A 22,961-nucleotide genomic window follows, 5' to 3' on the forward strand; every position below is an offset into this window, starting at 1 on the left:
TCAACCTAATCGTTGCAGCTTTGCTGAATGCAATGGTTTAATGGATCACTATAGACATTTACCAAACTGCAAATAAATGTTTTACATAAATATGAGAGCAATAATACAAACATAAAATTGATTTCTATTGAAAGTTTGAAGTTGATATTAGTTGTGATATCCTATGATCCTTTCATCTTGGTATTTAAGCTTTTAGATCTTTTTATTCAAGACTGAGGAAAATTATACAATTGAGTATTTTGCAAACACATTTTATGAAAGCATCTATTAACAGTCTTAAATTACCTCAGTTGTAAACTGTTGAATTGTTAAACCAGCAAAAGCATCGCCTCTTTCAGAAAACTTGTTTTTAAATCTCAAAATCAAGACAACTTGCCATTAATTCTAATTTCCACCTTGAATAACAGTATGGGCACAACATCAAATTGAGCCTGATATTTTAACATATACCAGCTGGTTTATTTAAAGGTCTTATTAATTTTTTTGAAGGTTGATTGCTGACAACGATGAAAGAAGACAAAATTGTTAACACCTGTCTATCTTAAAGAGGCTTAAGAAGTTTTAAATGTTTTTTTTAACTTGCCATAACCATCTGTGTGAAAACTATTTGTAATTTCTGCCACAATCGGGTAAAATACCAGTTAGAAAAATAAATAACTAGAACGGCCACTTCTAAATCCAGACTGAAATATTTAAGCTTAATTTCATTTAAAGCATTAAGTACAGTTTGGAGAAAGAGAACCACTGCCAGAATTTTGGTAACTTTATTCTGGAAATAAAAAATATTAAAGTTCAGTTCTGTAGTTAAAAGTTGAAAGCATTTTACTCACAGATATCCCATTTCTTAAACTGTGTATGTTGGTTACATGAGCTCATTAATTTATACTTCACATTCTTTATAAGGCAGCTGCTGACATTTACATTGTCCATAACCATTTATGATCACCAGTGCGCCTTCCTCATGGGTGGGCTCATATTCATTATAGGGTACTTGTGTAGATAAATCTGCCATCGGCTGCCTAGCTTGATGGCGAATTTGTCTTCGGTGTTGCATCATGGAGCAGTGCCTTATACGTCTCAGGGTAGGCGGGCAGCATTTCCGTGAAATGTACACCACAAGGATAATGAGGAAAAAAGAAAACAATAAAGCCATTGTTCCAGTTATTATCCTGTGTGTAAAGAGAGCATTATCGGGCTCAAAGAAGTCTTCTGCAGTTGTTTCTATAGTTGGATTTTCAATATCCTCTGTAGTGGAGTCTAAGGATGTTAATTTTGTTACATACTCGGTTGTTTCTGGCTCCCGTGTGGGATCTGTATAGCCAGTGGTTATTTGTGTGGTGGCTGCTGAAAGATTGCTGCAGATTTGAAATCCATGAACGGCATCTAAGATGTCCTCGCCTTGTGTGTGTTCCGGGCCAGCACAGACCATCGAGTTCTCCCATCGACCTTGGAAATTGCTTATCCAGGATGCCAGAGCACAAATACTTTTGTTACAAGCCCACATGTTGCCAGAAAGACCAATGTGAGTTAGAGATTTCCACGAGTTAACAATCTGAGCATCCAGGCTGGTTAGCTTGTTTGAATCCATCAGAAGTATCTTGAGGTTTGGCATGGTAATGAAAACTGAAGGGTCAATTGTTCTAATTTCATTTCCTGTCACATCAAGTTTTTCCAATGTGTCCCAGGTCCATTCCATTCCACATAACAAGATACTAATTTTGTTCCACTGCAAAAATAGTGTCTGGAGGCTGATTAGCCGAGGGAAATGAGCAAAATTAATCTTTGTCAGCTGGTTGTGCTCTAGGTGAAGCTCCTTGAGTTTGATTAATCCTGCAAAGCCATTACGAGCCAGGCTTCGTAAACGATTGTTGCTTATATCCAAAAACTCCAGGCTTCGGCAGTCCCAGAAAACCCTTATGGGAATGGTCCTTAGTGAATTGGAACGTAGATGTAGAGTCTGAAGCTTCCGTAAGCTGTGGAATTGCTCTGGTTGTAGAGATGTAATTTGATTAAATGACAGGTCCAGGTTCTGCAAGTTAATCAGCTGGCTGAACGTGATGTTTGCCAGACGCACAATTTTATTGTAACTGAGGATTAATTCTTTGAGTTTATACAGTCCTTGGAAAGCGTCCTCTTGAATAACAGAAATCTGGTTGTGATCTAAATAGAGCCATGCAAGTTGGCTGAAGCTTGTAAACTGATCGTTTTGCAGTTCAAAAAAACTATTGTGCCTGAGTGACAAGCCAATAGACCCATGGGAGACGTTATCGGGTACTCCTTGAAAACCTTGAGAATCGCAGTAAAAGAGCAGCTCTTCGCATCTGCATTTCTGTGGACATGCTGCGCTTGAGGCAGGCAGCATTTTCAACAACATGCTCATCACACACAATGCCACCGTTGTTGGCCCCCCCAATGGCCACTTCGAATGCAAACCTGTAGGTGGCAATCAAATGAAATTCATTTAAAATTTCAGCCTAAACAGCCCATCATATATGTTGATTGATTTAGGCATTTGTTCCCCTCCCCCACTGAAGCTCTTTAGAGTAGCTGACGATGATAGAATTTTAAGACATGATTTTCATTTTTAAAGGCAAAAACATTCTACTTGTTTTCAGCAAGATAAGTAAATGATCCTTCCCCCTTTACCCACTGCATCACTTCCCTTTTGGGGTTTTGAAAATCTCATTTGAAAAGAAAACACTTACCCATTCTCTTCTGCACATTGGAGACTGCATTCAACTATCCTTCCGTTAAGACGACTTGAGCAGTGAGCTGGAAAGAAGTTCCAGTGGAAGAGGCAGCTTTTGAAAGGACACAATACAAAGGGATTTCTATTTGCTTTTACATAAGACAATGACGAGTACTCCAGTTGGAGGCAAAAAGAAAAATGCCATAGTAATTCTTCACCTATCTCAGCTGTAGCGTTTCCTCCCAAAGCTTTGCTCTTGCCCTGCTTTGATTTCCACTGGCTCAGTACTATAGCAATTTTTCTCGCGAATGAATGAAAACAAACATTTCCTTCTCTTGTCCATTCAATTGCTTAATTGAAGCCCAAACCTTCGGCTGCACAGCTGGTGGTCCTGTCCTTAACTTGTTGATGGTAATGAAGTACTTGTGCAGAGACTAGCTAGCGGTGTGAACACATTGACTGAAAGCTTCTTTGGAACGGAATGCTGTGCTGGTGCTGCAAGAACGCAGACTTGCAGATTGGTGGCAGGCTGGCGTAAGCTTGTGACGTGCAATGTTTTCAGGCTTTTCAGTAGCATGATGATGAGCTTCATGCTGCATGCAGTCTGCAAATTGGATGAACAGACATTGAAGCATCGAAAATGACTAATAAATAAAACGGGAAAGTATTGTAAATAATTTGTCTAGAGCTGTGCTTAACAGGAGAATTATAGCCTATTCTTATTTCATTAATTGCCTTGTACCAAATCATTCTTAAAATAAAACAATTAGCTTACCTTTGAAAAAGGTAATACAGCTATCATAAAAATGTTTTCAGGTTCAAGTTGCTTGGTTGAATATTTAAATATTTTTGATATATTCTGCAAGGTGTTGTCCCTATTTTAAATTACACTGTGCTGTTTATATGTAAAACAAAAATACTGATCTGAAAGCATTCCTAAAGATGCTAGAATGAAGAAATCGAAATTGCTTTGCGTGGAATTTTACTGCATTTCATGAGTGATAGCTCTGTCTGTAACCTTTAATATGACATCAATTTTAAACATTAAGGCACAACAGCTTTAAAATGGCCCCACAAGATTTTACCTAATGAAATCTGTATTGAGGATGTATGCTAAACTGGAGTATTATTTTCATGTAATCCTTAACATGTTTAGATGCTTCCAGCTAATTTTGTATTGTGGCTTAATGCTTTTATTTTCAAACGTACAATTGCTAAAACTCTTTCCTTCATCATCTATTCTATTTCTGCATTGCTGCTGTAAAATTCTGCAGACACATTGCCCTCTAGTAACTACAGAACTGATCGTAACTGAAGAAGGAACAGTAAATAGCTATGCAACTAAACCTTTATCTTGCCCCACCTTGAAGTCTGCAAGTTCATTTTCAACAAAGGTCACTTTTTAATCATCTGCTCTCTTTGAAACCGTGGAATGAATTATAGGATGCTGCATTTAATACCAAAAGGCAAGGTGGTGGATTAAAGATGTTATGGTCCTCTTACTGTTGGATGACATTCATGAAAACTTAATAAAGCAGGATTAATGAATCTATGAGTTTTGTTCTCAGAATATCATGTATTTTAACTTACAATCATCCTTTAATCGATTTCGGATATGGTTACATATGGCCAAAAACCATCTGAATTAATATTTTCTGGAATTTCATTCCCCAGTGAATAGACTAGTAGCATTCCTGCTTATTGATTTCAACATTGTGGAATTCTCTGCCTCAGAGGGCGATGGAGGCAGGTTCTCTGGATGTTTTCACGAGAGAGCTAGATAGGGCTCTTGGGGATATGGGGAGAAGGCAGGAACGGGGTACTGATTGGAGTTGATCAGCCATGATCACATTGAATGGCGGTGCTGGCTCGAAGGGCCGAATGGCCTACTCCTGCACCTATTGTCTATTGTATATTGTAGGTTCAAGGTACCTTCCATTCACTTATGAACATAATCTGTTACTTCATGAACATACTTGGCAAATGCTGCATTTAGAATTGCCTTCTTTTGAATAAAGCGGAAAAGAAAAGAAAAGCATTAAACTAAAGCCTGGCTACCCCAGAAGGATGTTGTGAAAAATTTAAGGAAGAGCAGGATAATTCTGGTCGAGTTAAAAAGCTTTATCATTCAGCCAATTATCTGGTCATTTATCTTATTGTTGTACATGAAATCTTGATGTATTTTAATTAACTGTCTCCTTTCCTTAAATTACAGCAGTGAGCATGCTTCAGAGACAATTTATTGCCTTTGAAGTGCTTTGACATGTTCTAAGAATTGAAAAAATATTGGACAAGTAGAACAGGTTTACCAAACTTTGTGTCCAGATAAATAAGTATGAATAATGGTGAATACAATTGGCAATATCTCTGAATGTTCTCATCATGGAACTTCAGTATCTCTAATTTATAAGTATTTAAATTCAAATTCTAGAAGTTTCTGAGTCATAATTTCACATCTGGTAAAGTACTTGATATTAATCAGAATCTTTCACAATTTCCAACCATGAATACCACTGCAAGTTTCCAACATAGACCTCTCAGTCGACAATGTTGTAAAATGAGCTGCAGCTAATTCTGATTGAAAATGAAGGAATGCCCATGAAATTGATTTAGTTTAATGTTACTTTGATACATGTACCTAGGTACAGTGAAATGCTTTGTTTTGCATACAACTTGGTAAAATCATACAGCAACATAGGCCATCCCAAAGCAAAAAGAAATGTTCACATTGGCAATAAATACAATTTTGGAAAACTTTCAGTTGTAATGCTTTGTGAACAGCACTTATCTTGCTGTGCTCAAATTATTGAACATTGAGCATGGTATAAAATTACCTGTGGTTAGAATTTTGTCATCTATAGTATGCACTAAACCGTAATAATGGATCTTGGGCTTGTTGTATTTTATTTAATAGTTGATTTCATTGATTATGATACCTCGCCTGTACTATTGGATTTATAGTCAAGGTGGTTGTAGATGAATTTCTGCCAGGTAATTTTGGAAATAAAGGACCAATAAATATTTCTAAAGAATTCAGGTGCAGAGTTCGTTAGAAGTGATGTTATTTGCTACGGTGTTCGCGATGTTGCACTGCAGCAAAAGCCCAGAGCAGTACACACCAAAGGTTGCATCACGATAGAGCAAAAAATACCAAATTAAAAGGAAATGTGAAAGATGGCATTTGCAGCATTAATGCCAACTGCACTGACAGATGGTAGTGTAAGCAATTAACTTTATGAATGTATTTTGCATTGAGATTGCAATTGCATCTTGGAGCTCAAGTTAAAAGTAGTAATTGATTATAGAGTAATTATGTTTAAAAGTCTAAGACACAGAATATTTTGCAGTTTATCTTTACACCCATATGTTTGTGATTTCACATCTTCTAAGATATGCAAATACAATTGAAAAGTAGATGTCTAACACTTGCTGTCTTCTGGTACAAGTACATATTGGCATTTGGGTTCAATTTTCTTTGAGGGTGATCAGGTTTTCTTGTATCTAATCCTGGGTAAAGGGGCAGATTGCTGGTACTTAGTGATATTACGTGACACAATCTGCATGCGTCATCTTGGTTTTAAATGACCGATCTTGACCATTTACAACCAAATGGTCAAGTAGAAGGTGAAAGCTGATGATTCTTGGTTTACATTAAAACATTCTCAAATTCGTTCTTGCCCAGCAAGCCTATGCCAGCTCTCAAACCTTTCCTATGATTACCATTCCCTCACTTGTATCTATGTATCCTATCTTTTCCTATATGCCTTTCAACTCCCGGTTTTCTTGCCACCACATACACTAGAAGCAATTATATTTGGCAATTAACCTACTAGTGTGTCTTTAGCACATAAAAATAAACCAGAGTACCCAGGGAAGCTCACACTGTTAAGGGAAGAAGAGGGCCAAAATCAGAATCAAATCTATGTTGTTGGAGTGGAGTTGCAGCATCGTTAATTGCTGCACCACTATGCCAAATTGTAACTTCAGTTCACATTTTTAATCAACTTTTAAGAGATTCAACTTTTGTTGTGCTATAGTGCATGTGTTGTCTTTCCATCCAAATGCCAAACTTGATCTGCTTTGTTCAAATTATGTATCTCACAGCTGATGCGCGATGAAGAGAGTCTGGTAAAGAAGGGAATAGTGGTTCAGGCCCAAATTTCCTTGTGTTTTCCATGTGTTTTTTTAATTGACTGCAACATCAACTACAAATGTCATTGCGTCAAGTTAAGAAGAACATAATAGGAGCAGGAGTAGGTCATACCTCAAGCCTGCTGTGCCATTCCACTTTCATATCTAATCTCATTAACCATTGTATTACAGCAACCAACATTGAGTGTGGTCACACAAAATGGAAATATTCACCAGATCTGTTAGTATTTATGGAGAAAAAAATATTTTAGTTCACTGAGCTTTCATCAGAGCTTGGGGCAGTTAAATAACAAAAGTATTAAATTGGAGATAAAAGGGTAGGAGGCAGAGAACTAAAAGAAAGGAAAGCAATAGGATGGTGGATATGAGGTTGCATGACACGTTGTGATGGAACTACTAAAAGGGGTGCAGTAAAGTTGAATAATTAACAAAAGGAAGTTTGGAGCAGTGTAACTTGCAGAAGATTAAAAAACATCTGAAATTACTAGATGTGTGAAAGAAGTGGGGATAGAAGGTGAATCCTAATATTGTGAGATAGCAGTCAGGAATAGCTGATTATTTGAATTTGTTAAATTGAGTGTTGAATTGAGAAGCTTGCAATGCACCTATTCTGAAGATGTGATTCTTCCTCATGCTTGCGCTGCGCTTCATTCGATGGAGTGCCAGAAGTGGAAGTGAAATGGAGTATTAATGTGGCAGGCAGCTAGATCATTCAACTTGCGTTTGCTTCCATAATGCATTATGAGCACAACATGGTATACTGAATGGACACGGTATACCATGACATAAGTAAATCATTGCTTGACCTGGAGGGTGTTTGTGGCCACAGAATGTATGAGGGAAATGTTGTGCTGCTCAGTAAGGTGTCATGAGATAAAGTGAGTATTCATTGAGAAGGAACAGTGAACCAATGTATCCTGTTCTGGGGTGACAGAAATTGCAGAGCATGGTTCATTTAACATGGAGTCTAGTGGAGGAGAAAATAGGGGTCAATTGAATGTCTTTTTTTGTTAAATGATATTGCATCTGCTATCCATTTCCTGGTTGCCTGAATTTGATATCAAGTCATGAAGATAGCAATGTGCTCAGAGGGAAGATGAGGTGTTGTTCTTCAGCCTTGCATTCTTCTTTTTCTAACAGGTGTAGGAGCCACAGGCCGTAAGGTCAGAGTGGAAGTACAATGGCAAATAGAAAGGAGAGGCACCCAGAACCTTGGGGTCACTCCAAGGAGTGAGGGAAGGTTCTTAGTAAAGTGATCACGCAATCTCTGGAAGAGAAATCTTTAGTTTCTTCATTGAATTACGACCATGTTGGAAACACTAAATGCTGTAAACCAGATTTAAAGAAGTGCAAGTGAAACACTGCATCACCTCCTTGGATCCCTGGGTAGTGGGAAATGAGATGAAAGGACGGTGAAGCATCTCTTGTTTTTGCATAGGAAAGTGTTGTAAGATGGGGAGTGGATAGTCAGGATGAAAAAGAGAAGTCTCTCCTGGAAGAGACTTCCAGGATGGAATATGTAGGAAGAAACTGTAGATGCTGGTTTAAGCCGAAGGATGGAACCAGAATGGAAATCTCTAGACCAGTGTGGGAGTCTGGGAGAGCATTTCTATGACATGCTGAAAGTAGAGGGACAAGGAGTATGCTTTGTGAAATCTTATTGAAGTTGACAGAAATTTCGAAAGATCACCTGTGAAAGCAGAGGCTGGTGTGGTGGAAATAAAGAACTGAAAGATCTGTTCTGTCTTAGAAGGGAGTGAGAGCAGAGGTGCAGGAAATAGATGAGATCATTCTGGGGCTTTGTTCACCATTAATGGAAGGGAAATCATGGTTCAGGAAGAATGCTAGTCACTGGCTTGTAATCCAGAAGCCTGAGCTAATGAAGCAGATTTTATTTCTAATTCCTTTGTGGCAGAAGTTTAAATTCAATTATTTAGATTGGATATTCATTCCAAATTATTTATGTAACTGCTGGATTGTCATTAAAACTCAATCGGTTCAGTGATTTTTAAGAACCTCTATTTTTTCTTTGAAAACCATAAGCTCTGGTATCTCAACTGGGAGAGCTACCTCACAGCCCGTTTATGCAAACAAAAGACAATGCTTACCAAATAATCACCTTTGTTCAGTTTTTCAATCTCCTCCACCTTGTTGGATAGTCTTACACCACTGATGGAGCATATTGGTTGCAACAGTTGGGAATAAAATAACTTGGGAGTCCACAAAATTGTCTTCATGCCCATGAAGTCACATGGCAAGAATTCAAAAGTAGCAGTTAAGTAAGCCTCGTGGTGATTGCTATCTACCATCTGCCAATTGTCCACCATGGCAAGCACCTCAAGCACTATGTAGAGGACCGTACAAAGGCGAGGGCAAAGCTTGATCTGCTTATAGATGGGGAAGGGCAAGTTAGTGAAATGTCCATGGGCGAGCCTTTTCCATCCTGACTACCCACTCCCCATCTTACAACACTTTCCCATGCAAAAGCGACCAAATTAGGTTCAAAATAGTTGTGGATAAAGACAGCATGGGCCCACAAGCTAAAATTGTGAATCTGTGCAAGACCAACTTTGATGGTATTGGACAAGAATTTGTTCAAGGTGATTGGCGTTTGTGGCCAAAGGACCATCTGAAAAGGTAAATGCTTTTGAAAATGATGATAAGAGTTTAGGGCATGCAGACCCACACTGTTTGAGTGAAGGTCAAGGCAAGTGGGAGTAAGCAAGCTTGGATGACGAGAAAAATTAAGGCTTTGGTCAGGAAAAAGGTGATATGGGACAGGTATAGGCAGCTGGATGAAGAGTATTGCTGGAGGAGTTTTGCGAACTGAGTAGCATATTTATGAAGAAGTTAGGAGGGCGAAATGGGGGCAGAAGATAGTTCTGTAATATATTTTTTTATTAAAGGTAATCAATTACAATGCTTCAAACAACTTTATATCAAATTAATTCAATTTGCATTAAGTAAAACACTAGTAATACTTATCTACTGTTTTTTTAGAAATAATGATAGAGAAAGAATAGAGAAAGAATAAATCAATAAGAGAGTGATTAAATAATAATTTGATTATATATAGGAAAGAAAAGAGAAACGAAAAAAAAAAAAAAAAAAAAAAAAAAAAAAAAACATTTTTAGTAACCACAAAATGTATTATTAATAACACTACTACAAGTGATAGTATCAATAAAGACATATATGTAATTCCAATATAAAAATGAATTATTCTCACCAAATCCCGCAGGGTGCACGTCGAGCTGTGTTGCCAAGAACAGCTACTTCTCTAAATACTGTATATATGGAGACCATATCTGTTCAAAAGAATTATACTTGTCCAATAGGACAAATCTAATTCTTTCCAGATGTAACGTCTCCATCATCTCTGTTGCCCACATTTTGGTTGTGGGGGATAATGTTCCCTTCCAAAATTTCAATATGATTTTTTTTCCAATTATTAAACAGTAATCAAAGAAATTTCTTTGATTTACTGTAAGTGATAGATGTAAATCCGGAATTCCAAATATTATTAGCTTTGGGTTAGTGTCCAATTTAACTTTGATGACTTCAGAAATAACTTTAAAGATTTCTGTCCAGTAATAATTCAATTTAGGACATGTAACGAAACTATGTATTAAATTTGCCTCTGCTTTCTTGCACTTATCACAAATAGCGGAGAGATTCGGAAAAATACTATTTAATTTAGTTTTCGAATAATGTAACCTATATAATACTTTAAATTGTATCAGTATATGTCTGGCGTTTAATGAACACCGGTGTATTCGTTGTAGACTTTCTTCCCAGTTTTCTTTTGTTATAGCCAATCCCATTTCATTTTCCCATGCTTGACGATATACTTCCGTTATTGGATTCTCCTTATCCAAAATGATGTTATATATATAGGCTATTAATTTTTCTGTATTTGGATATAAATTAAACAGTTCATCTAACAATCCTGCTTCTTTATTTTTATAATCTTGTGTATTGGATTTAATATAATCTCTAATTTGTAAATACCTAAACAAATGTTGTGGAGACAATCCATAAATATCTTGTAACTCCTGGAATAAAAGAAATTTTCCTTTTCTATACAGATGTTCTATCCTTGTAATTCCTAAATCATCCCATTGTTTAAACCCCCCATCTAATATAGCAGGTTTAAACGATGGATTATTCATAATTGGTAATCTAAATGAGAGATTATCCAAGTGTAGAGTCTTAACTATTTGTTTCCAAATACGTCTATTATTATATATTATTAGGTTGTCTTTATAATATTTTTTTTGTACTTCCGTTGGTGCAAAAATTATCGAACCTACATTGAAAGGTAGACAGTCCTCCTTTTCTATATTTAACCATGTCGGTTCATGATCCATATTTACCCACCAGAAATTCATATTCTTAATCTGAACAGCCCAAAAATAATATAAAAAGTTGGGAAGTGCTAATCCTCCATTTATCTTAGCTTTGCATAGATGTTTTTTATTTATTCTGTGATTTTTATAATCCCAAATAAAGCTATTGACAATATTATCAATTTTTTTAAAAAAAGTTTTCGGAAGAAAAAAAGGAATAGCCTGAAACAAATATAACAACTGCGGTAGAAATACCATCTTTATGGCACTTATTCTACCAATCATAGATATAGGCAGTGTTTTCCAATATAAAATATTTTTTCTAAGTTTATCTAATAGTTGAGGATAGTTGGATTTTATTAATGAGTTATGAGTTTTAGTTACGTTAATCCCTAAATATTTAAGTTTGTCTGTAACTACTTTTAATGGGTATTGTTGTAATGTATTAAGATTTATTCCTGTTATTGGCATAATCTCGCTTTTATCCCAATTAATCCTATACCCAGAAAATGCACCAAACTTAGTTATAATGTTTAGCAGGTTGGGAATACTAATTTCCGGTTTTGTAATATAAATCAAAACATCATCTGCATATAAAGAAATTTTATTAATTGTTGTATCAGTATTATAGCCATATATTTCAGGTTCAGATCTAATTTTTTCCGCCAATGGTTCTATCACCAATGCGAACAATAAGGGTGATAACGGACATCCCTGTCTGCATCCCCTAGAGAGTTTGAATTTGGCTGATAAAATTTGGTTAGTCAAAATTCTTGCCATAGGATTCGAGTATAAAATTCTTACCCATTTACAAAATCTATCCCCCAATTGAAACTTTTCCATTATATTAAATAAATACATCCATTCCACCTGATCAAACGCTTTTTCTGCATCTAGTGATATAACCGCTAGTTCCGTATCTCGTATTCTTTTTGAATATATAATATTAAACAAACGTCTGAGATTATGGGATGAGTAACGTTTTGGGATAAAACCTGTTTGATCATAATGTATTAATTTAGAGATCACTAAACTTAATCTCCTAGATAAGACCTTAGTTAATATTTTTTGGTCTGTATTTAAAAGGACTGAAAGATCTGTTCTGTCTTAGAAGGGAGTGAGAGCAGAGGTGCAGGAAATAGATGAGATCATTCTGGGGCTTTGTTCACCATTAATGGAAGGGAAATCATGGTTCAGGAAGAATGCTAGTCACTGGCTTGTAATCCAGAAGCCTGAGCTAATGAAGCAGATTTTATTTCTAATTCCTTTGTGGCAGAAGTTTAAATTCAATTATTTAGATTGGATATTCATTCCAAATTATTTATGTAACTGCTGGATTGTCATTAAAACTCAATCGGTTCAGTGATTTTTAAGAACCTCTATTTTTTCTTTGAAAACCATAAGCTCTGGTATCTCAACTGGGAGAGCTACCTCACAGCCCGTTTATGCAAACAAAAGACAATGCTTACCAAATAATCACCTTTGTTCAGTTTTTCAATCTCCTCCACCTTGTTGGATAGTCTTACACCACTGATGGAGCATATTGGTTGCAACAGTTGGGAATAAAATAACTTGGGAGTCCACAAAATTGTCTTCATGCCCATGAAGTCACATGGCAAGAATTCAAAAGTAGCAGTTAAGTAAGCCTCGTGGTGATTGCTATCTACCATCTGCCAATTGTCCACCATGGCAAGCACCTCAAGCACTATGTAGAGGACCGTACAAAGGCGAGGGCAAAGCTTGATCTGCTTATAGATGGGGAAGGGCAAGTTAGTGAAATGTCCATGGGCGAGCCTTTTCCATCCTGACTACCCACTCCCCATCTTACAACACTTTCCCATGCAAAAGCGACCAAATTAGGTTCAAAATAGTTGTGGATAAAGACAGCATGGGCCCACAAGCTAAAATTGTGAATCTGTGCAAGACCAACTTTGATGGTATTGGACAAGAATTTGTTCAAGGTGATTGGCGTTTGTGGCCAAAGGACCATCTGAAAAGGTAAATGCTTTTGAAAATGATGATAAGAGTTTAGGGCATGCAGACCCACACTGTTTGAGTGAAGGTCAAGGCAAGTGGGAGTAAGCAAGCTTGGATGACGAGAAAAATTAAGGCTTTGGTCAGGAAAAAGGTGATATGGGACAGGTATAGGCAGCTGGATGAAGAGTATTGCTGGAGGAGTTTTGCGAACTGAGTAGCATATTTATGAAGAAGTTAGGAGGGCGAAATGGGGGCAGAAGATAGTTCTGGCAGATAATATTAATTGTAGGTGGGATATCGTGTCTTATGAATCTGAGTTTTTAAGGTCGTGACCAAACAAGTTGATGGTGGCAAAGCCATATATCAGGGCTCGAAATTAGTGGTTGCCCGGGTGCCACTGACCACCCAATGTGCCGCCGGGCAACCAAAACGGCGAGTCATTTTGCCCGGCTTGGCACTGCAGATACTGGTTTATACCGAAGATAGACACAAAAAACTGGAGTAACTCAGCGGGTCAGGCAGCATCTCTGGAGAAAAGGGACGTGACGTTTTGTGTCGGCGACGGCTGTAATGCGTGGGAAAGATGCTAAGTGTGGCGTGATGAACGGTCGGAGCGAATGACGGGCCCCGCACAGCATCTGCGGCTCCATCACCTCCCGCCGCCCGCCCTGATAACGGCCGCTGCTTGCCACTCCGCCAACCAAAGGCCGCCAACGGCACTTTCAAAACAAACCCTTGGAGTAGGGAGGTGTCGGTCTGGGGGGTGGTGGGACTGAGGATAGAGCGTGGTGATTGGAGGAGGGAGACATGCCAAAACACTCTCGGCAGACCTGCACCGCAGCCAGGATCGATCCCGGCTCTCCGGCGCTGCAATCGCTGCCGAACCGCCACTGGATCATCCCCGTCCCCACCCGAGACCCCCCTCCCCCCACGCCCGAGGGTGGCCAGAGACGTCTCCCAGGCCCACAGCCAGCGCAGAGAAGCGGCGCTAAACCCAGCTCAACTCTGCCTCTCCCGCCGGGTTAACTTACAGCACTGCCTGGATTTACGGGAAATATGCCATCAGTCCAGGCATGACCAGGTGAGATAGACAGAGTTGAGCTGTATTTAGCGCTGGATTGAGCCTCCAAAGCCTCGCGCGCGTGTGTGTGAGTGTGCGCATGCGCGTGCGGCTGCCAAGATATTGTGTCCCCCCTGTCCCCCGGTGCCCTCCATATTTTGATTGCGATTTCCGTGCCTTACAGGTGCCCCTTCCCCCCTCTCCCTCTCCCTCTCCCCCTCCCCCTCCCCCCCCCCCCCCCACAGCCATGTATCCATCCTGCACTGATTCACACACACCCCCACCCCCTCCCAACCCTATTGTGCTGGGAATGTCTTCAGAGCGAACATTGACTATGTTTGATATCGGAATGCAATCAAATATGTTTTAATTCCCAGTGTTATTATTTGTTTTAATCCATAAAGATGGATTAATTAAATTGTGAACATGTGAAACATTAAAACCGCAGTGTTCGATTGTCACTGCTACCGTTGACACGTTATTACAGAATTAATTTTAACAGCAAATCAATGCTCTTAATATGGAGTATCAGTACTGTAGTTATTTAATGAGCAACATTCACTATACGTTGGATTTATCCAGGTTTTACTTCTGCAGTCAGTCATATACATCACAAATTTGGTCAGGAGATATTTCAGTTGAATCGCAGACTTCAAGCAGTCATTGCATGCAAAAGATATGCAACAGAAAACTAAACATGACTACTTTCATTTACATGACATTGCTCTGTCCCAAATATTATGGTGTCCTGAAATGGGGGACGATGTATAAACACTGCTGTAATTTCTACATGGTGAAACCAAAACATAGAAAAATGGCCTTTATTAAAATCTGACAATGTGCACTTCAACCACATTCAAATTTTTCTCTTAAAAATCTCAAATTGTGGAATACAGAGGCAAATAAATAAATGATGGGTCTGTCCTAAACATTATGGAGGGCACTGTGTAGTTCACACGACTTTATCCAACAATGTAAAAATTCAGCTTTGCTTTTTATTCCTTGCTATTTAGCCGTTTCATTTGTGGTTACATATTTCTAACTAGCTGAGGTTTCAGATTTAGCCTGCACATACAGTGTTCATAACATTTTCAGATGAATTGAGTTTTAACAGTGATTTATAAGGCCTTTTTTATGTTGCATTTTACTGGGCAAGATAATCAGGCCTCTTTATAAAATGTGTAGGATGATGATGTTTTAACAAAACCAAATTTATAAAATCTTAAAATTCTTGTTAATAATTAAAGTAATATAGTGTGAAACATTAAAAATCCAGCGCATTTATATTAGATCTGCATTATGCCTTCATCAAAATTGTTCTATCATCTGTGTCAACCCATGAGACAAGTGTTAACACCTGATGCCTTGGTATTTTTCAGTTTTTTTAATATATTCTGCTAAAGAATGCTAAGCTGCTGGTTACTATTCTTGATGCAAGGATAGGCAGAGGAGATTATGAATAGGAACATGATAGCTCAATAAAATCAGTTGAATGTGAAGCAAGGTTAGACTGAATAAAATAAATTCTAATGTTCCCTTTTAAATTACATGATTAAGGCAAGTTTCTGAAAGTTTAGAAGATTTCCTATTTGCACTCTGTCCAGTTACAATTAGATTTCAAAGCACTGGTAAAGATTAGTTGTTTGAAAGTTACAGCACAATTTTTAGTTTTTGTTTGTGGTTTGTACTAACTAAATCATTTAACTGTGAATAGTCATCGAGAAAAAATATCAGCTTCGGGAAGGAGTAAGTTATTAGGCTATGTCCTGTGCCATGGAGACAGTTGTACAGTGCACTGGTGCCAACACCAATGTTGTTATTGTAATAGGAGTATGAAAATGGAGATTAAAATATAAAATATAACAGAAGTGAGTTGTGCATAAATGCATAGAGGAGAGAAAAAGGAATGACTGGTGTGTAAATGGTTCTTGATTATGTGGACGTTTTTGCCAGATAGTGTCGACAGGGAGGAGGCTGGCTTCTGAAATTTACTGGGCTACATCCATAACTCTGCAATTTTTGTTGTCTTGGACTGAGCCAAGCTGTAATACATCCCAATTGGATGCCTTCTACGGTGCATCTGTTGAAGTTGGCAAGAGTGTTTAGAGATATGACGCACTTCTTTAGTCTTCTGAGGAAGTAGAGGTGTTGATGTAGTGGTCGTGGACGCAGCTTCAATTAGTTGGTACAGGACAAATTGTTGGTGATATTTATGCCTAGGTGTTTGCTCTCGACCATCTTCCTTTGAGCACCATTGATGCTCTGTTTCCTGAAGTTTGTGACCAGTTCCTTTTTTGACTTGCTGACATTGGGGGTTTCACATGATTCCACACCATGTATGAAGCGCACTATCTCCTTCCTGTACACTGTCACGTCACTGTTCAAGATCCGGCCCATTGCAGTGGTGTCATCTGCAAATTTGTAAATAGAGTTTAAGCAGAATTTGGCCCCACAATCGTGAGTGTATAGGGAGTATAATAATAAGGGGCTGAGAACCCATAGCTGGAGTCTACAGTCTTTTACTAAATGTTATTGGTGTCATTGTATTTAGCACGCCACCTCTGGCAGCTCAGTTGGTCAAATAATGTTGTCACTAACAACAGATACACTGAGGTTGAGCTTTGCATGATTTGGGCATTTCATTTGTGGGATTGACCCTAATAGCTAGAGCAGGCCTTCTTAATTTTTCCTTGACTAGCAACTTTTCATTTTCCTAGATGGCTTGTTTCCACTCTTCATCATAAGTCTGGATTGGCACTGCTAATGACATCCAAAATTGTATAAAATGTCTCGTGAAGTTCACTGAAACAATTGTTAGTAATGTTACCTTCAACTTATGGAACCAGTTTGTTTCTACTGTGGACATAATTTAAATCGGCGCCCGCAAATAATAATGGGATGTTTTTAGACCAGGTGCTGGCTTCGTACCAATATCTGCTTTGACATGATGTTAGCTGGCCTCCTCCGGATATATTCCTTTTGTGTGCTGATAATTATCAGTCATTTGTCTTATTCTTGTTTTAACTATTTAAAAAAAACAATCTATTGGTTTAAAACATGAAAACGTAGCTTCATGGTAATTGCATTTATATCTTTAGTAAATTAGCCTGGCCATGTATCAAAAACTACTGAGGGCCTCAGATTTCAAGATGACCTAACGTCTATCATAATTAGCACATTTGGTCTCTTTTTGAAGACGAGTCTGATGCGAGTGACCACAAGATCCACAAGTTACTTAATTGAAATAGAAGACATTCTTGTGGTGGATATTCACTGACTATCATGACATGCATATCTTTGTCGAGGTTGACTACATTCTAACGTCATAGTTGCTGAGGGCCTTGAATGAAGAATAACTTGTCAAAATGTGAGATAGTTGGTGCCTGCCCAAAGAATCATTTTGAACAGCTCCTGAAAAGTGACTTTATCCTTGACCTGAGCAAAGATTCCTATTTCACAAAAAACTATCTGGTCGATCCTCCTTTTCACTTCTAACGGACAGACATTTGACAGACATATATGCCAGTTTAAGAACAAGACGATCTGCGAAATCGACAATGTCCGTGCTGAAATTCTAAAATTTAGTAGGGGGGAATTTTATTCCTAAATTCATAATATTCTCACATATCTGGGAAGAATAATACATTTGAGTTAGGCTTGGATAGCAAAATTATGGCCGCCTTCAAGAAAGATTAGATTTGATTAATCACTAGACCAAGTTGTCCCCGTCCCCCAATGCGGGGGGGGGGGGTGCAGGTGGCACGGGGGTGGCACTCAACCCAGAGACAGGTGCCACCGGAGAGTACATAGAGGTAAGATGAGGGGTGTGAGGATTAGAAGAGCTCAGAGGGAGATTTCTTACATTTTGGGGGGCATTTGCAATGTGAGATGCTCTGCCAGGTATTGTGTTGGAAGTTGGTTCTCACAACATTTAAGAACTATCTGAATGACCACATGAATTGTCAAGGCATAGTAGGCCATGGACTATCTCATGGTAAATAGAGTTAGTACAGTTAGGTATTTAATCATCAGAAAATACATGTTTGGTCAAAGAATGTTTCAATGCTATATGAATATGATTCTATGACAATATATTGCTCTTTTGAATCTAGTGCAGGTGATGCCTGCCATGGTGGTAGATGGTTTGATATTTGGTTTCCTTGATTTCTTTACTTTAGACTTATGAGATACAGTGTGGAAACAGGCCTTTGGGCCCACCAAGTCCGCGGCAACTGGCAATCTCCCTGTACACTAGCATTGCCTTGCACATAAGGATAATTTGCAGAAGCCAATTAACCTACAAACCTTTTGGAATGTGGGATAAAATCGGAGCACCCAGAGAAGACCAAGCGATCACAGGGTGAACGTACATCTTCCTATAGAAAGCACCCGTAGTCAGGATCAAACCTGGGTGTCTGATGCTGTAATGCAGCAACTCTACCGCTGTGCCACTGTACCGTCCTATTGGGCAATGAACACTGTTCAATCCATATTAGATATCTCCTAATTCTTTCAGTTGAGAGGAAAGGTATTGGCCCGAAAGACCAATTGTCCGTTTCCTATCATAGATGCTGCCTGACTGCTAAGGTCTTCCATCGATTTGTTTTTTTTTTGTCCAGATTCCGACATCTGCAGTTGCTTGTTTCTGTCTTTATTATTCAACCTACATTGCATCTATTCCAGAATCAACTTTAATTATTGAACTGCAGTACACAGACGGCACTTGCAAATGTATTTGTTCAGATGGTAAACTCCAAGCCATCATTGATAATTTAGATCTTGCACTTCTACAGAACAAAGGTCATCTACCAACCTACCCTTGCTGTGTAACCACATATTGTTAAGGAAGGCCTATGAAGAGGCCCTGGTAAATGCAGACCGCATCCTCCAACCGCTTGCCACTTATCAATTGAGGCAGACATTGAGAGTAATAATTCGCAATTGTGTCAGTTTACGTTGCTTTGGCCATCAAAGCAAAAGTTAAGATCAAGATCTTAGGAGGAGGAGCCATCTTGGTGAACGGCTGCTAGCCAGCAGCCGTCCGTTTTAAATTCGTTTTTTTTAATAGTTTTTAGTGAGTCCTGTTTTTTTGTTTGTAGGGGATATGGTCTTTTAATGTGGGGGGGTAGGTGTAACTTTATTTCTAGGTCCCTACCTGGTCGGTGTGGCAGCCTTTTCTCCGGGCTGCCCATCGACCCGTCCTCGTGGCCTACCTGCGGGCTTGGAGCACCGTTTCCTGGCGGGGACAGCCCAGCACCTCGGCCTCGGCAGCGGCACAGCGTTGGAGCGCTGGAGCGGAGCGGAGTGGAGCGGGCGATGCTTTGCCTGGGTCGCCGCGCTGGAGCTCTGGCGAGCTGGACCGCCGAGAGCAACATCTCCGGGCTGCGGGTCTGCGGAGCGGAGAAGCGGCGTGTGGAGAGGCGGCGTGCGGAGAGGCGGCGCCGACTTTGTCATCGGGAGCCTGGGAGCTCCAAACCGGCGCGGCCTTGTCGGCTTCGGCAGCCGCGGGCTCCAACCAGGAAGCGGCCGTTCCAGGTGGCCCAGCCGCCGAAAGGACTCTCCCGACGCCGGGGCAAGACCACCCGGTGAGAACGGCCAGGGACATCGGGCCTCCGTAGAGGCAATTGCGGTGGCCTCAATAGGCCTGACTTTGGGGTGAACATGGGGTGGGGACTGGACATTGCGCCTTCCTCCACAGTGCTACCCACTGTGGGGGGATGATTTTTTTGTCTAATTGTAGTCCTGTAGGTCTGTGTCCAAGATGGCTGCCGTGAAGAGAGAGTGGACGCTGGCGCGCTTTGGCTGCCGCTGCTCCCTCTTCACACTGTGTTTTTGATTTTCTGTTTTTGGATTGAATTCTGTTTTTAATTTGTGTCTCTGTGATGTCTTTTTTTACCTGTTCTATTCCGATTTTATGTTTTTATTCCGATTACTATGTAAGGTGTCCTTGCGATGTCTGAAAGGTGCCCATTAAATAAAATTTATTATTATTATTATTATAAGATCTGAAATTTAGCTCATTTTATGCAGGGAATCGGTGGTTCCTGGCCTCCTATGCTTCTGGGATATGAACTATCTAAAGCAGGCATCTTTACCACCAAACACTACCAGATGACTAACCTAACCGTCAAATCTACTGGCAGGATAATTGAACTTAGTTTGCCATTGAAGCCAAGAGTGTAATTAGACCATACATTATTCACATGTTCAACACTGAACTCTCAAATCAGGCACACTATTTTGAGTGCAGTGCAAAAGTGGGGCAGAAAAAAAAATCAAGAATGTCTCATAATTTTCGTCCATTCGTTAGGCGTACACTATTATGCTGAACTTCATTCACAACTGTTTCACGTACTGTGTCACAAACTCATAAGAGTCCTACTTTGAATATACATGAGTATCCTTTATGTAGTTTCCAGTGAATGCAGTTCACACTGGGGAACTTTTGTGTGTCATGTTTTCAGTAGTTAGCCAAACTTTTTGTTGTGTTAAGGATCACATTGGCTCTGTTTCAAGATTTAAGTTCAACATGTCACCCTCAGTGTACGCACAATCATTATTTCTAACAACCCTCAATGTTTCATGTCAAAAGATCCGTGGAAAAATTAGCGTATAATTATTTGTATGAGGAGTTTTTGTTTATGAATGTATTTCTACTTGGAACAACAATTTCTCCTTGTCTCTAATTCCTCCATACCTTTCATGTTATGCTGCTGTTTTTGTGTTCCTGGCTTAAAAGGCAGAAAGCCTCTCTTCCAATATTGCTGCCACTAGGAGGAGCACAAGAATGGCTGACAAAATGTACACAGGAATTTCCTCCTTATTTTCAGGTCGAAATATTTTCTCTATAGAACACTATAATTTAGAAATTGTTGGCAAAAATTCCATAACACATTTCCATTGAATGAATATTGCTGCTGCATAATACACCATCTAACTTGGTGAATTTCTGTCATTAAAATGGTACTTGTTTTGCACCTGTAAAATCATGCTGCACTTGATGTTTTACACCTAATCAACAGTTTTTTGTTAACCATACTCCTCAAAAGGCCACTCGCATAAAATGAAATGGTTCCATTCATTAAAAATGCAATATTTTAAGGGAGGTGTAATTTTCTGGACCAAATAAGTTGGAAAGAAAAGATGTATGTAATTTTCCCTGGGGTTTCATTATTTTTAATATAGAAAAACATGCCTGACTGCGAGTGATTCCTGGAATAATGCAAGAATTGCACTGTCAGAAGAATGGCCTGTGCTCACAAGCTTAAAATTGGGTGTGATCTTAATAAAATGTACAATAAAATTGTTGGATTGATGCAGCGATGATGTTCTTCCGGAGGTTATCCACTTTGGTGGCAAAAACAAGGGGGCAGATTATTATCTCAATGGGGTCAGGTATGGTAAGGGGGAGGTAAACATAGAAACATAGAAATTAGGTGCAGGAGTAGGCCATTCGGCCCTTCGAGCCTGCACCGCCATTCAATATGATCATGGCTGATCATCCAACTCAGTATCCCGTACCTGCCTTCTCTCCATACCCTCTGATCCCCTTAGCCACAAGGGCCACATCTAACTCCCTCTTAAATATAGCCAATGAACTGGCCTCAACTACCTTCTGTGGCAGAGAATTCCATAGATTCACCACTCTCTGTGTGAAAAAGGTTCTTCTCATCTCGGTTTTAAAGGATGTCCCCCTTATCCTTAAGCTGTGACCCCTTGTCCTGGACTTCCCCAACATCGGGAGCAATCTTCCTGCATCTAGCCTGTCCAACCACTTAAGAATTTTATAAGTTTCTATAAGATCCCCTCTCAATCTCCTAAATTCTAGAGAGTATAAACCAAGTCTATCCAGTCTTTCTTCATAAGACAGTCCTGACATCCCAGGTACAGCGAGACCTGGGTGTCCTTGTACAACGGTCACTGAAAGTTGGCGTGCAGGTACAGCAGGCAGTGAAGAAAGCTAATGGAATGTTGGCCTTCATAACGAGGATTTCAGTATAGGAGCAGAGAGGTTCTTCTGCAGTTATATAGGGCTCTGGTAAGTCCACATCTGGAGTATTGCGTACAGTTTTGGTCTCCTAATTTGAGGAAGGACATTCTTGTGATTGAGGCAGTGCAGCGTAGGTTCATGAGATTGATCCCTGGGATAGCGGGACTGTCATATGAGGAAAGAATGAAAAGGCTAGGCTTGTATTCACTGGAGTTTAGAAGGATGAGGGGGAATCTTATAGAAACATATAAAATTATAAAAGGACTGGTCAAGCTAGATGCAGGAAAAAATTTCCCAATGTTGGGCGAGTCCAGAACCAGGGGCCACAGGCTTAGAATAAAGGAGAGGCCATTTAAGAATGAGGTAAGAAGAAACCTTTTCACCCAGAGAGTTATGAATTTGTGGAATTCCCTGCCACAGAGGGCGGTGGAGGCCAAGTCACTGGGTTGATTTAAGAGAGTTAGATAGAGCTCTAGGTGCTAGTGGAATCGAGGGATATGGGGAGAAGGCAGGCACCGGTTATTGATTGGGGACGATCAGCCATGATCGCAATGAATGGCGGTGCTGGCTCGAAAGGCCGAACGGCCTCCTCCTGCACCTATTTTCCATGTTTCTAGAAGTGTCTAGAACAGTATGCCAGCCATCCAACAGAGTATGGGCATATTTTATATTGTCTACCCAAAAGGACTCTAGGTTGATATATTTTGGGAAATAAAATAAATCAAAAGATAGAGTTAATGCAGG

The 22,961-nt window shown here is 39.5% G+C and overlaps 2 protein-coding genes across 2 annotated transcripts in view; one reads left to right on the forward strand and one right to left on the reverse strand.

The window, feature by feature from the left end:
* ctnna1 (catenin alpha 1) overlaps positions 1–22,961 on the forward strand; it is a 124,977-nt gene that overhangs the window by 66,274 nt on the left and 35,742 nt on the right. The window lies entirely within an intron of this gene.
* lrrtm2 (leucine rich repeat transmembrane neuronal 2) lies at positions 746–3,217 on the reverse strand. Its single transcript, XM_033029664.1, has 2 exons — positions 2,706–3,217; positions 746–2,433 (listed from the first exon to the last, which is right to left on the reverse strand). The coding sequence occupies exons 1-2, from the start codon at positions 2,707–2,709 to the stop codon at positions 881–883; spliced, it is 1,557 nt and encodes a 518-aa protein (XP_032885555.1). The 5' UTR covers positions 2,710–3,217; the 3' UTR covers positions 746–880.

The sequence above is a fragment of the Amblyraja radiata genome, chromosome 11 (assembly GCF_010909765.2).
Source record: "Amblyraja radiata isolate CabotCenter1 chromosome 11, sAmbRad1.1.pri, whole genome shotgun sequence".
NCBI lineage: Eukaryota > Metazoa > Chordata > Chondrichthyes > Rajiformes > Rajidae > Amblyraja > Amblyraja radiata.